General features: G+C 30.0%; 1 protein-coding gene across 2 annotated transcripts in view; it reads left to right on the top strand.

Annotated features, from left to right (window-relative positions):
- The window catches only part of LOC101237302 (TBCC domain-containing protein 1), a 142,706-nt gene extending 130,392 nt beyond the window's left edge, over nt 1-12,314 (top strand). For both annotated transcript variants that reach the window (XR_010641224.1, XM_065807546.1), the window contains one exon: nt 12,117-12,314. Coding sequence is in view for 1 of the 2 variants with exons in the window: in XM_065807546.1 (XP_065663618.1) it covers nt 12,117-12,182 (66 nt within the window). In the remaining variant the exon portion in view is untranslated. The remainder of the gene's footprint in view (nt 1-12,116) is intronic.
- Nucleotides 12,315-16,514: the final 4,200 nt, after the last annotated feature.

Raw genomic sequence — 16,514 nt, 5'->3', positions numbered from 1 at the left:
CATGCTTAAAAAGATAGTCACCAACACAACCTCTTTGATGTATTCACACATGTAATGGAGACTTCAGATCCAATTCTTTCAAGTTCAAGATTACAACAAAGAATTTAAAAGTACAAGAAACATAAGATGCCATCCGAAGTAAGAGAACTATTAACCTTAAATACAAATGTTATTAATGAAAACTTTGACAATTCTAATAGCGAAAATGATATAGATGATTTATAAAGCAGCGTTATGTATAAAACAAATGAAGATTCTGAAATATATTAATAAGATGATGTTATGACTTTTTACAATAAAATATAGCTGACATGGCGCAGTGGTTATAGTGCTCTTTACCCAAGGGGTTGCGAATTTGAAATTTGTCTAAGCATATAAGCATTGTCAAATAAGATGGAAAAGAGAGTACCAACTCATTAAATGATCTATGATAAGAGCATAAGATCTTCTTAAAGTTTTCTTTAAAAACAAAATAAAATCGAAATATATAGAAATAAAAATCGCTTATATTTAAATATATATAAAATAAGATCTATAAATATGAATAAAATTGAACCAAAAAGTTTCATGCATTAACTTTTCTCTATTTTTTGCTTGCAACATAGATAGCAGCACAAGTTTTTATCTTTAGTAGAAAAAATTTTATTCATATTTTTACATTTTATTTTGCACTTTATTTTAAAAATTTGGTAAAAGTTGGGAGGGAGGGGGGATACTCAGCCTTCCACTCCTCACCCTTCCACTCCTCACCACTCCCCTCGATCCTTTATATAAAATTGCATTATGTTTTATTATTTTTTTTATGGAAGTTTTTGATATAAACTATAAATGTTTTGATATAAATAATGTTGTAAAAAGTAAAAGTCAATAACTGTAAAAACTGAAGGTCAATTTATTACTAAAGAAAAGTCTCTATTTTGAAAATAATGATCACAATTTTTTCAAAAATCATTTGATTATTTTTTCATTTAATTTAGAATACACTTTTTAATAAGTGTGCAAAATTTCAAATGATTGGCAGTTTTTTTTTATATTTGGCCATTTTTCCTTTGTTATGCCCAATTGTGCAATGTAGGGAAAAAAATAAAAATGGTAGCTTCTCGGTTTGATAAAGTATCAACAAGTGTTCTACATCTTAATATTAATACTTTTTCTGGCTAGATTTTTAAAATGGTTTAATTGTATTATGTGTCTGCTTCATGCTTTATGATAATTTTGAATCAAAAGATTCGAATGGTCTACTCAAATACTATAGTTTACCAAGATCAGGAAGTGTACAAAAAACCTATATGAAGTTGTTTAAAACAAGTTTATAAAAAGAGAGATAAAATACAAACAATTTGCCAGACGTTATTATTCCAGTTTAACAATAAGAAAAAAGATGCAAAAAAAGCTGACTAGCTAAAATAAAACTTGAATCAATCATAAAAACAAAGTGATATGCTGAAACAAAAATACAATAGACCTCTTCACAGTTCTGATATTTTTGTGCGCGTGCATGTTTAATAGTTTGTCATGGTTCCTTATGCGCAGAATGGCATGAAAGAAAGTAAATAAACAGATATATAATAAAAGCATGCTTGAAAGAAGCTGTTGTTTACATAAGACTTCTTTTCTTTTTTTCATAATAAAGACATTGATTTTGCTTTATTTAAGTTCATTTTAACTATTATCTAAAATCTAAATTTATATTATTTATATATGTATACTCTTTATATGTTTTTGTTATAGAATATATATGAAAGAAATAAAAGCTCTTAAAGAGTTTGAAAATGCACAATTATAGTTGTGTTATTAATTTATGCGTGTCTTCGTGTGTATGTATATATATATATATATATATATATATATATATATATATACATATACATATATATATATATATACATATACATATATATATAACACACACACACATATATATATAAACACACACATTTATATAAATATATATTTGTGTTTATATATATATATATATATATATATATATACTATATATATATATATATATATATATATATATAAACACACACACACACACATATATATATATATATATATATACATATATATATATATATATACATATATATATATATACATATATATATATATATATATATATATATATATATATATATATATATATATATATATATATATATATATATATTTATAAATATATATATGTGTGTGTGTTAGTTATATACGTCACACACATACATATATATTCATATATATATGCATGTGTGTGCGACGTACTATGCGAGCATGAAATATGCGCGCATGAAATTATTGGAACTGTGAAGACGTCTGTTAAGGAAAGAGGAAATTATAGTTATAAAAATTATAAAAGGAACCCTTCATATATATGAAGGGTTCCTTTTATAGTTTTTTCATATCTTTATTCATATCTTTTGAAGAACAACCACACACAGTACATCATTGAAATGAAGATATCTTTGTAATAAATGCTTGAATCTTTCCATCTATTAACGTTCAACAAATAGTTTCTTTCCAGACTTTAATGTAATCACGACCTCTTGGAGTTCAGCAATTTCTTTATCATATTTTTCTTTTAATCCAATTAGGTATTCTTTACTTTCTTTTGCAAATTTAGCGAAATCTAGTAGACTGAAGAGTTTAATTAGTCTGTACAATTTTACCACAGCTTGTTTGCAATCTTAAAGGAATCATAAATGTCACAAGTAATGAATTTTTATTTTTGAACTTGTATATACAAGTTCAAAAAAAAAAATTTCAAAATGTTAAAATTGCTTTTATCTCGAAAAATTTACAATGGAACAAACTTTTAGTTTTTTATAAATTTTCTTAATGGTTTTAACATAACAAAACCAGATTGCCAAATATGATATTTAGCATAACAAAATTAGGTTACAAAACTTGATTTCAAGATAATTTCAGTTTTTCATTTTCTTCTAATCATTTATTGAATTTGCTGTTTCTTCAACAATTACTAATAAGGTATTGTTTTGTTTAATTTAAAAATGTTTGATGTTTTGGTCTCTCGCAGATATGATTAAAAATCTAAAGTTTTGCATTAAAAAAACATTCCAACATCATATAAAACTTTAAAAGTTTCCCAAAAAAACCAAGTAATTTAGATAGTCAACCAGCTGTCCTGTAATCATGCCACTTTTTCGCGTTTTGTTCTATGCTTATGTAATTAATGCCACATCGTTTTGTAGTCATGTGGTTAATAATGTCAATATTTACAATGCCAGTATTGAAAAGCTCTCAATAATGAGAAATATGCTATACCTTTTAAACCGTCATAAGTGCTTTGTGCATAAATATTTTCAGTGTTATTTGGGATGATATTAGTGATACTTTTGGTATTATTTTTAAAAGTGTCATTTTTTCCTCAAGTATATTTATCATTTGAATCTTCTGTGAGTTTATTGATATAGAAGTCAATATTTTTAATTTTAGTTTTATCTATGTGAAGTATAATTGGTTCAAGTAATGAGGTATTAAAACAAATATAATCTGATAAAACAAAGGCAGTTCTTTGTGAGTATTTGTAATGTAAATGTTAACAGACAGATGATTTGCATTCAAGTTTCAGTTTTGTTAGTACAAAATAAACACGTTACACTAAACAACCATATTTTCACACACTAAACAGCCATTTTTTTAAAGTGTTATTTCAATTTTTAAACAATGATACATCTTTTTAAAATTAGTTTAGTTCTGGATCTGCTAATATAGCAATTGTCATCTCTTTTTTTAACTTTTTTAGGACTCAGTTAATTTTAAAAATTGGTTAAACTTTGTAACTGCTCTGTGCAAGAAAGAGCCTAAATATTTTCTTTCATAGTTTTGATTGCAATTTGTATTTTATCATTGTGTTTTGAAAAATACAAAAGTGAAAGTAAGCAAACCAGTACACAACCTACTAAAACTAACAAGACAACTGCAATATTCTATTTCAGGAATAAATCAATCAAATAGTAAAACAACTGATCTCAAATAGTCACTATATAATTTTATACTCATAGATTTAATGCCTGTAACATTTAACCAGATAACTATATTTATTTTATCAGATAACTATATTAACTTTGTAGCATTCTTTATGGTACAAGTTTTAACATTCTTTATGGTATTTTGCAACTTTGTAGCATTTTTTATGCTTTTTCAGGAAGTCCGCAGTTCCCTTCCTTATTATGGTCACAATATCTGTAAACAATATCTTCAATAATTTTCTTATCATAAAACATCTTGTTTGATGACCATTCAGCTATAGTTTTAGGTATTTTAAGTGAGACTGCATTGAAAATCTATGTTTGCTATTCAATAACAATATTCAATAGCCTATAAGGCTTCAGTTTTATTTTTTAGCTTTAAATAATGTAAGCATTTTGTTTCACAATTCCTCAAAAGACCATTTTTAATCATTTACGTTTTTAATCATGATGAAATAGGAACTAATAGCAGCAGAGACAGTAACAGTTTAGTTGATTTTTATATAACAAAGTTAACATCTTTGCTTTTTACCCTACATCGAGTTAATTTCGAGACCAGGCCTCTGAAATGAGTTTGGCTTATATTCACATTTTATCAAGAAAAATATTCTGTGTCAAATAGCAAAAAATTTTAAAATTTCGACTTCAGCAGTTTGAAATATTATAAAAAAGAAAAAAGAAACTGGAAGTGTGGTAATGACAGCGATCGGGACGCTGTTGAATTATGTCTCCTGCTGAAGACAGAAGAATTACAGTTGCTATTAAAAGAAATAGAAATGCTCTGGAAATAACCTATGCATTGAATAATTCTTGAGGAGCTCTGGTATCTGTGACAACCGTTAAGAGTCAATTAATGGAAGCAGGGCTTGGTGGCAGAATAGTTGCAAGGAAACTATTACTTCGGCTTCAAAATAATAAAAAAAGACTAGATTGGGCAAAACTACACGAAGAATACACTATCAATGATTGGAAATGTGTTCTTTGGACCGACAACTCAAAGTTTCAAATATTTGGTTCCAAGAGAAGATAGTTTGTCCAAAGAAAGGTTGGTGATTGGATGAAAAAAATAGGATGTAGTACCTACTGTAAAATATGGTGGTGGCAGTGTTATGGTTTAGGGCTGTTTTGGTGGTAAAACCACAGATGAAATTGTAAAACTAGAGAGAATAATGACAAAAAAAGTGCATTAAAACATTTTAAAAGGTCATGACATACCTTCGGGAAGTTATGTAAACTTAATAAATAGTAAAATAGCATAAATTTCTGGTAATTTTTTATGAAAGTTTCTCTCCCATATATATATATGTATATATATATATATATATATATATATATATATATATATATATATATATATATATATATATATATATATATATATATATATATATATATATATATATATATATATATATATATATATTTATATATATATATATATACCATATACATACCATATACCATATACAAGTATATATATATATATATATCATATACATATATATATATATATATATATACCATATACATATAAATATATATATATATGTATATATATATATATATATATCTATATATATACATATATATGTTTATGTGTGTATGGTATACATATGAATCATATTCATATTATACATATATATATATCATATGTATGCCATATATATATATATATATGTATACCACATGTATACCATATACATACCATACCATATATACCAAATACATATATATATATATATACATATACATATATAAAGATATATATATGAACCATTTTCATATTATATATATATGTATACCACATATATATGGATACCATATACATACCATACCATGTATACCATATACATATATATCCATATATATATATATATATATATATATATATATATATATATATATATATATATATATATATATATATATATATATATATATATATATATATATATATATATATATAAGGGTGTTTCAAAAAAATGACTTTCTAAAATTACAACAAACATTGCTTTTCATATGGTGCCCCACTTTATATTACTAAAAAAATATTTATGACATTTATGATATCACTAAAAAAAAATTAATGACATTTAGACCACCCTATTTGTCCTCGGAGTGGGCCCAAAGTTCATTTTTGGGCTGTTTTCCACCCTTATTTCAGTCAGATTGAAAAGAGCCTTTCCATGGATTATTTTGAAAAATTAAATTTTTTCAGGCTTTTTTATGCATAAGAATTAAATTAAAATCTGATGTTAAGCTTTATTTGTTTGAATAATGGGTCAGTTAAACAACTACATTTTTCGAAAACATTGTTTTGTCTGTAATCACTGAAAGTCTTTTTCAGTGCCTTCAGTGTTTACAGTCGGAATGTAATGTTTAAAGTAGCTACAGAATCGTCTAAAAAAAGTTGTTGTTAAGGTTGTTCTCTCTTTAATGCGGGCGCATAAGGTTGTTTTTCTTTAATAATTGATGTTTAACAATGTTATTATAACTATATTTTTAGTAAACATTTATATTTACTTTATATCTTTATATCTATACCTATATATTTTCAGATAATTAAAATTAAAATAAAAATGCCTCTAATGAAATAGATAAAACGTACTGGAAACATTTTAGAAATATTTCTTGTGAAGAAAACTAACGAGACTCTCCCAAGCAATAAGCTTCCAAATGGCAAAGATGTTCTGCAGTATTACCTACATCTTAGAGAGCTAAATCCAAACTCCAAGCAAATTAATTTAATCAGGTACCAATTCAAGGTGAATTCTTTTGTGCTCCAATATCCTGCAGAGAACATCAAATGCTGTGTAATGTCTAAATTGGTTGGGCCACGGAATCTAGCTGGATTTCCTCTATATACAATGGACAATATAAGGCAAACCTTTCAAATTCCTTTTTTATGTTTAAAAAAAAGTACTGCATTTTTAACCTTAAATTCAATTTACCCTTTATATTTACATAGTAGAAACATTTATGTTATTTTATGACGTTCTTTACATTGCATATAATGTATTTATTTAAAATTGAATGTTTATAGCACGTATTTTATTGAAATGGGCATTCACTTAAATTTTTTATTTGTCATGTATAGAATAAAGATTCAGAGCACAGTGGATTATTTCAACATGCTAAAGAAGAGTCATCACAGGAATGGTCCATCAAATACTAAGTCAAGAAAAAATTTTCTTAAGGATCTTCTGAACAGCTTTTGGATTAGTAGAAATCCTGAATAACTCTTTATGAGAGGAAGATATTTGAGCAGCCGTGGCGCAGTGGTTAGAGTTCTGGCTCAGAATCAAGAGGTCCGAAGTTCGACGCCAGCTCTAGCCCAACAAGCGACATTGGTACGGAAGGAGGCGTGAACTTCCCGTTGAATGCTCTAAGGACTTCTGGGGGCACCTAAAATAAATACAAAAAAAAAAAAAATATATTGCTTTTATCTTTGATCAGCTTGGAGAACGGAAAGGAATAATTGGAACAAAAGATCAAAGGTTTTCATATGCCGTTGAAAGATCACAGAAGAAGCATTGAACTACCAGGAAAAGAACAGGAGACACTGCAAATGATCTTAACATTTCTCACAGCTCTACAAGTAGTTATGATAGTAATTCTGACTCAGACTTTGAAGCAGATATAGGCAAAGAAGAATCTGGCTCATCGATTATCCTTCCAAAAGATATTCTACAGAAAACAGCACTTACTGCAATAGGAGAGGGACCGTCTCCTTGACAGCACACAGCAATTGTGTTCAGTATCATTGCAAAATCCGGAGGTTCTGTGTCAAATTTTGTTGTGTCTAGCGCAATATCATTTGTAGAAGAGGTTTTGACCAAAGAAGGGGAGAAGATTAGAAAACAAGTTTCTACTCTTACGCAGTCATCAGTATCCCCTATAGTTCTACACTTTGATAGCAAGATTGTTAAAGAATTCACAAATGGGAAAGAATTGCAATATCACAGACTTGCTGTATTAGTTAGGATAAATGAACAGGCAGAGCTACTTGGTATTCCACCTCTAACTTCAAGTACAGGAGAGGAGCAAAAAACAGCGATCATGGAACTTTTTAACCAATTTGAAATTACTGACAAGTTTCACGGATGTGTTTTTAATATAATTTTTAGATTGTTTCATCTAGAATTTTATTTACCTATTTCATATTGAAATTTATTACTGAAATTTCATTATTGAGAGTTAATAAATGCTACTAAACGTCAAATGGTCAAAACGTCAAAAACAACCTAATATGGTCACATAAAAGGGGGACAATCCTAACTCATTATTTTAGACGATTTTGTAGCTGCTTTAAACATTACATTCCGACTGTAAACACTAAAGGCACTGAAAAAAACCTTATCGAAGAGCAAAAAAATGCAAAAAATTAACATTTTTGAAAAATATAGTTCTTACGCATAAAATTGCCTAAAAAAATTTAATTTTTCAAAATTGATCCATGAAAAGGGTCCCCTCACTTTGACTGAAAAAAGGGTCAAAAACGTCCTAAAAAATGAACTTTGGGTCCATTGTGCGGACGGATTGGTAATTTGTACTGTTTTGAGCAGAGTGAGTTGTCTGGTGAATGGCCCCACAAACCGAACACCATTCCACTTTGGCTGTAACTAGACCTATAAAACAGTATCAAATAATCATAAAAGTCTTGCCAACTGTTACAAGGAACGGTAGCATATTGGTAATTTTAACCCGTTGTTTTAGGGGGATGCTGCCAAGTCTCCCAAATATGAACGTATTTCCACTGACATTTCCCGCAACCGTTATAGACCTACAAAACGATACTAAACATGAACTTTTTGCAATAAATTAAACTGAATTCTCTTGACTCCTCTAAACAGGAAAATATGCAATATTGCCCTTTAGATAATATAAGTATATATTAGGGCGGGTCATCCTTTTTTTTTTTAGAGTTGCTAACCTGGCTATGGTCTAAAAAGTTGCTCTAGGTGCTACTTATTGTAAAAAGGCCAAAAACATTTAAAACAACAGGTGTCTTGTACTTGCAACTTTACCGCAAAGATTTACCCTTTAATGGCTTATAGCTAAAAATATAAGAAATTCATCAAGCACTTAATATGATAAAGAGGCCATATCCATGGCTAGCGCAAAAAAGTATTTTTTGTGGGGTTTTATAAGCATTTTTTGCTTACTTTAATAAAAAGTTAAAAAAAAAGATGCACCCCCTTAATTGCGGCCCTGTCAAAGATAAGGGGGTGTTATCGACGTCAAAATATAAAATTCACTTAAATGGTGAAGTTCTAGATATTATTAGTTCAATGAAACAATATAATCAAACGTAATTTACAAAAAGTCTGATTTACAGCTAACACTAGGTAGTTCTGTTCTTGATGCAGTACACTGTAAAATCATTCCATGTCGCGATTCATGCCCAAAAACGGTTGAGCTTGCTGCAGAGATATCTTGGATAGCACGCTCAACTGCCTGAGAGTGACAGGGTATACCAAAAATGAAATCAAACTGACAGTGTTGAAGTTTTTCACTTTCAATAGCTGCTAGCAACGGTGGTGGTGTGAGGTTAGCTGTAGTCCAGTCAATCATATCAACGTAAGTCAAAGCATTGGCGTTTAGCTTGATACTTGACTTATCAAAAACACGCACAGAAGAACTACACGAAGCACTTCTCAAATTAATTATTTTTTCACAACAGAAATGTCGCACAGAATCATCATTGTCACAAACACCAGAAAGAAGAATGTTTTCGGAGTGGGCAAAGTAGTTGTTGTTCTGCAACACAGGCTCTAATATTTTCCAATCTTCTGCTCCAAGCTCATGACACTGCTTCAGCAAGTAAAAAATGTTCTTTGCACCATCAGCGCAAGAAGGATGACTCTTGATATTGAACCATGAAGGAGCGTAAACATTTACTATAAAGCGTACAATTTTGTATAGTGATGGGGAACAGACTTCTTTTGACATATACAATCTCAAAATTCTGTTGGCTTTTGTCAGCCACCTAGCATGGTTTAAATTTCCTGGCATTGCGTTCTGTAAAGACCTAATTTCATCACTATTTGTATAACCTTGCTGCACTGCTAAGCATGCTCTAAGAAGATATATTTGATCAGTACTTAGACTGTTCTTAACCTCATCATTAATCTCAACCACTTTTCCTAACATAGCTTTAAACTTTGAAATTGGTAAATCCTTGGGGTCAAAGTCTAGCGCACTCATAATTACACCACTGGAACTACTAGGACCTCTTGTACATCCTCCATCAATAGCAGAAATGTATTTCCGAAATGGTAGTTCATTAGCATGCAACAGGCAAACAAGCCATTGCAGTGGTCTTGCAACGCCTTTCTCTAATTTTTGAATCACACCATTTCGTTTGCCTGTATTGGTTACTGTACCGTCACAAACAACTGCTAGTAGCGTACTTGCTGAATTTGTATTTGCAATTATCGATAATATCTCATTTGCAACGTCAACTGCTTTACCTGTTTCTGGCATTACATGATCAATGTAGTTATTGTTTGGAAATGATACAATAACATAATGTTCTTCCTTTATGCTTCTACGTATACCAGACTTCTCAACAAAAGTTAAGTCTTTCTTCCCATCAAATCCAATACAAATTAGTTCTTGCATCTCGGCAGCATGCTTAGAAACTTGTTTCTGCCGCCAAAGACCTCTCTGACGTCTAAGTTTTGCAGGATCTATTGCAGTTTCTGCCGACAATAGCTTCATATCTTTTAGCACTGCATTCACTACAAGACAAGCTTCTCTGTTACTAATCTTGCATCTGTCGAAAGCTTTGCACAACTCCGGATATTGTTTCATGTTTCTGGGTGCTGCAACACCATCATCAAATTCACCACTGAAAATTTCATAATCAAGAACTTCATCACCCATGTTTAGTTGAAGTTCTACGTCCTCACCACCATCATCATCAGCATCATCACTCATGTTGTTGTAGATATAATTTATTTTTGTCTCATATTTTATTTTCTGATTGCGCTCAAATTTTAAACGTTTGACTGCTCTCATCTCTTTCTTCTGCAACATACCTGTAGCTTTTATATCTATAGCACCTATATACATTTTCCTTTCAGTTTTTTGGTCCAACCAGAAAGACCATTCTGTTGGAGGTATTTTATGCGACAGTGGACAAATACATTGTGAATTCTCTTGTATACCGCTGTCAACACATTTACAAGTACATATACCAAATACAGTTTGTAATGATTTCAAACAGTCTTGGTAGTTGATGGATGTCTTTTTAGAACTGGGATATTTAGCAAGACCCTTAACTTTATCAATCAATTTCTTTATACGATTGACTACACTCTTTGTGTCAATTACTGGGATACTCGCAGTGTTGTAGATACTTACAACTTCATGTGCTACAGCTGTCACTCTCTTCTGCATACAAATATATTTATTGTGCTTTAAGTAGTAGTCATACAGTCTGTAAACATCACTAGATGTAGGAAGTTGATTTTTTTTTATAACTGCAGGCTGCCCCAGAACTGAGTGTTTAGTCCCAAGTCTTGTGCTGACGGACGCCATTTATTAATACTCAATACAATGGAAACCAACTTGTCCAAACAATATCATATAACAATTAGAAAAAATTGATTATAAACAACTGATTGAAATAAACCCTGTTGTAGCAAGAATCAATTACCACTTTTTTTAAACGATCTAAAATATAAAACAGAACATGTTAAACACATATATTACCGTAATACAGGGTTTGATGAGGGTAAATTTACGATATGCTAGGATTACTTTTGGTTGAGTTAAGGTAATGTATGATTAATTTATGGTTACTTAGACTTTTCTAATCTCATTTCATGTACCAGCGAATGTAATATAAACTAAACGCAGTGAACACTAATAAGAATATGCCTTCATAAAATTGATATACGTTTTCACATTATTTCCACATTTTCAACTACAAGTTGCAAGTACTTACTGAGCTTAAAATTTAAAAAATCTTATGGTCCCTAGATTTTGGACCAATAGAACAACTTTTTATGCTATAGCCACAAAAAAAAAAAAAGTATGACCCGCCTTAGTATATATTCATAATTATAAAATAATTTATATAAAAACCTAACATTTTTAAACTTATTTTTTAATTTCCAGGAATGGCTAAAGGAGACTGGTAATATAACGTTTTTGGAATCTCTAGCTCCACCTCAAATTCGATAAATTTTCAAAATGACTTTTCTATTGAATTATAAGTTATAAATTATTTTAGTGATAATATTTTAAACTTCTGGTAAACAATGCCAGTTTATTACTTGTAGTTCTAGTTTTTTTAAATATTTTTCTTACTTTTTATTTCCTTTCTTTTTTATTAGTTATTGTTATATACTTTTTATATTTGTTTTGATTAGGTTTTTGTTTTTTTTTCTTAATCAAATTTGGTTACATATATGAATAACTTATTTGATAAAACGCATTTTATCGGTATTGAGCATAGTCATAAGAAATAGAAAGTCTGGCCACTTGCGGTATTCCTTTGATCAACTCTTTGTGCGCACTTTTTTAGTATCCTGCCCGCTGCAGAGTGCACAAAATTTGTTAACGTTGATTTTTTAGCTAAGAGCTGCTTCTTAAAATTGCAAGTCCTTCATCCAATACTTCGTGTTGTTCTATTCATGGCTATAGCACTTCTTTGTGGCTTTATGGAGTTTATGTACTTAAAGACCCTGTTTCTAACAATAGTTTTATTAGTTCTTAGAGGAAAAGTCTGCCATTTTGATAGCCATTTTTTCTAGAGATAGTATTAAAGATTTAAGTTTTAAGACTCGAATATAAGATAAGAGTATGTTGACCTTTGACCTTTTTCTATTACCTTCCGAAATTGATACTTCAAAATAGCTATTAAAATGTTACCAAATAAGATTTTAAATAACATATCAAGATGGCATATCAAAAGCCTTTGTGATATTTTTGCAGGGCTAGACCTCTTTAAATATTGTGGAGTTTTTTAAATTTTCGAATCGCTCGAAGGTTATGAGCATGTAAAATTTGTAAACGTCATAAACTTCACATGGTCATAACTTTCGAATACTAAAAGATTAATAAATACTGTTGCCATGGTAACCACTAAAAAAACCCTCAAAATGACCAACAAGTGACTTCACCCCGGCCAAAATACAAAGAAATAGGCACATTTTCACCAATCAATATTGAACCATAATGTTGCCATAAGGCTATTATGAGTGGAACAGATTTTTCGTAACTTTTTGTCACCGTCACAGCAAGAGACCAAAGTTCAGAGTCAAATTTTTTATCTTTTATTAAAAAATATTTTTATTTTTGTAATTTAATTAAAATCTTTTCCATAGAGTGTAATATGGTAAACACTTCCTAAAAATTTCATAGAAAATATCATACGGATCTCCGGCGTGCAAAAATTGCTATTCTTATAAAAACACGAATAAAGTAAAAACTTTAAATACAGAAAAGTTTTATCCATAAAATAGGTAAAAAAAGTAAACTAAGTTTTAAAAATTCATCAGGTACATATAAGTCACCATCTTTTTCAACTGTGTCATTTTTTCAACTTTTTGGCACTTTGCCGCCTTGATTTTTTATCAAGGGTTCATTCTAACTTCGACATTTCTTAATATTTCATTATTTAATGCTTTGCATCCTGCAATCATATGAAAACCTTGTTTTGTGTCCAGTTGTATAAAAATATCTTTGGCTCCAATATTAAAGTTAGCTACAGCATCATATACATTAACTTCTGATTGGGTAAGCAAGACAAATGTTTGTTTTGGTATACGGTCTCAAATCATTCTACTAAACGATTCATCAGCATTTTGTGTTTTACCATTTTTGTAATTCATTGTCTTTTCATTTTTGTAACGCACTTCTCTTCATATATATATCATGCTTTTCATAATAAACCACATTGGTAAACCTGGTCCTGGCTTATGTTGTTTATATTTGCACTAACCTTGGTAATTACGTATACTTAGAAACATGGAAAGTTCTCCATTGTGCATAAGCAGTTAGACTAGACTTTTGGACGCTTTGAGTACACTGCAACCTTTACAACATCTGGACTTCAACATCTAACACTTTACCACTAAGAGTAGAAAAGACTCCCTTCAGCAATGAATGTCTTTGTTTGTCCCATGTTAGCGACTCCACGGCGCTACAAAAAACATTTGACGTTTGACCAAAAACACCGAAATTTTTGTAAACTTTACTCTCTTATATCTTTTTGTACGGTAAAGCAAGCACCTTGAAGTTTTTTGCATCAGTTAGTGTTACTCGACCTCTTTCCAGCCATGTATCTGGACCTCGGAGGTAAACTGCCTTATGTTGACATAGGGTTGTTTTACAAAAATTACCGTAATACACTCAGCTCTTTGAGACCTTTTTAAAAGTATACTACACTATGCACTATTGCCGTCAAAATCAAAGTTAGATCCAAGAATGCAACACTACATTTGATTAATTTAAGAGGTAAAAAGAACCATGTTTTCATAGTGCTTTTAGATAAAATTTTCTTGTTTCAGCTTTTTAGGGGCACATAATGCTGACACATAGTGCACTTCGCCCCTAGCGGCCAACTTAAAAACTATACGACATAGTGTCATTTTCAAAACAACAACATGGAAGGTTTCATTTTATAACCTTTTTCTTAATGTTTTGTCAAACTTTTATTGCTTCTTTAATGTTTTCTGTTGTGTAATAGTCATTGTTTTTTTTACTTATTCTTGGTTTTATTAGTATATTGTGTATATTAATATAGGGCAGAGCTGTTTTTTTTTTGTTTTTTACTTATTCTTGGATTCATTAGTACATGTGTTGTAAAAATATACAACAGTGCTTGATGTCTACTAATTCTTGGTATTATTAATATTATAATTTGCTGATAATCTCAAGGAACCATTAAAATGTATTCACGTGGTAAAATGCTTCTACTTTGGCTTTCCAAGGAAATGATGTGCATGAATGAAGCATTGTGGTAAGTAACGTGAATTTCTTTATTACACACATTTGTCTTATTTATATTGTTTTACTTGGAATGTTTATAAAAAAATTGGAAGATAATAATATAATGTATCTAAGATGATTCTATTCAATACAATATAATTGGTAAATCTGCACAAATTGGCTCACCTATTTATTTTAAACTGTTTCTTTTTACATTATAAAAACGATCCTCGTAAATTAAATAGTTATTTTAAATACGTAAAGTCAGAGTTTCTTAGCAAAATAAAGGAAGGTTATACATCGGTCAGATCGAAAAGTATAAAACTTAACCAACTAACAACTAAACTAGCTTAACCTTCCTTAATTTTCCTTAGGGAGTGACACAGTAATATTTTTATCATCTAGAATATTTTATTGATTTTAGAAAACTGAGTTCCAACCGAGATGTTTAATAATTAAATATTGTTTATTTTTGCAGGAGTGCATGTCATTGTAGATGAAGTCATAGCAAATAATTCAGAAGTTACAATGGACAAGCAATTGTGTACACAGCAGCCACAATCTTCACCAGTCAGTAGTCATTCGATTAATTTTAAAAGGGACGATAGTAATTATGAACCAAGCTCTAATGAACTGACAGCTTCGGAATCTGATTCACAAATAAATGACATAGGAAATCAGTCAGCAATATTCAAGCAATCTAGAAAAATACGAGTAAGGCATGAGAATTTATGACTACGCAACAAAAGAAAAACAAACCGTGCTTCAGGAGAAGCGTATATAAGCAAAAGAGGAAAGACTATTTCAAAAAGGGAAATCAGACCACCCTGCTCATGTAAGTTGAAATGTTATGAAAAATTTACTGACACACAAAGGATGGAAATATTTAGAAATTACTGGAGTTCGGAAAGAGACAATAACGGTAACCGCCAGTTTATTATTGCATCTGTAAAATCAGAAGAGCCAACTATTCATCGAGCAAAAGCAAAAAACAAAAGTAGAAAACGCTAGTTTACATGTTTTTTGTCAATGATATTAATATTAAAATATGCAAGGTTATGTTTTTGAACTATTTGTCAATTTCTGATACTGCAGTGAATACAGCCCTTAAAAAAACGTCCATCAGGTGGACTGATTGAAACAGACGGCAGAGGCAAACATGAGCGAAAAAATAAAACTGCTCAAACTGTGATTGACACAGTCGCTAATCATATCTCCTCGTTTCCAACTTACGAGAGTTACTACAGTCGAGAGAAGAATTCAAAAAAGTTCCTGTCACCAGAACTAAGCATTGAAAGAATGTATGAAATGTACATTGAAGAATCTAAAGAAAAGAGTCTTAAGATGGTTGCAAAAAATGGGTTTATGCCGATATTTTTAAAAAGCGTTTTAACCTGGGATTCAAGCCAACACTGAATGATACCTGTCACACTTGTGGCACTTTTGTGGCTGCAAAAAAAAAATCGGCTGCTATTTTTGGATGATGACCAATTAGGGAAATCAATCACAAAGTTTTATTTAAAGGCCATACACTCATGTAGGCAAACACTATACATGCTGTCATTGAAAATATAAAAAAAG

Source organism: Hydra vulgaris, chromosome 10 (genome assembly GCF_038396675.1).
Source record: "Hydra vulgaris chromosome 10, alternate assembly HydraT2T_AEP".
Taxonomy (NCBI): Eukaryota; Metazoa; Cnidaria; class Hydrozoa; order Anthoathecata; family Hydridae; genus Hydra; species Hydra vulgaris.
Note: the sequence above shows the minus strand (reverse complement) of the source record. Positions and strands in the feature narration are given on the sequence as shown.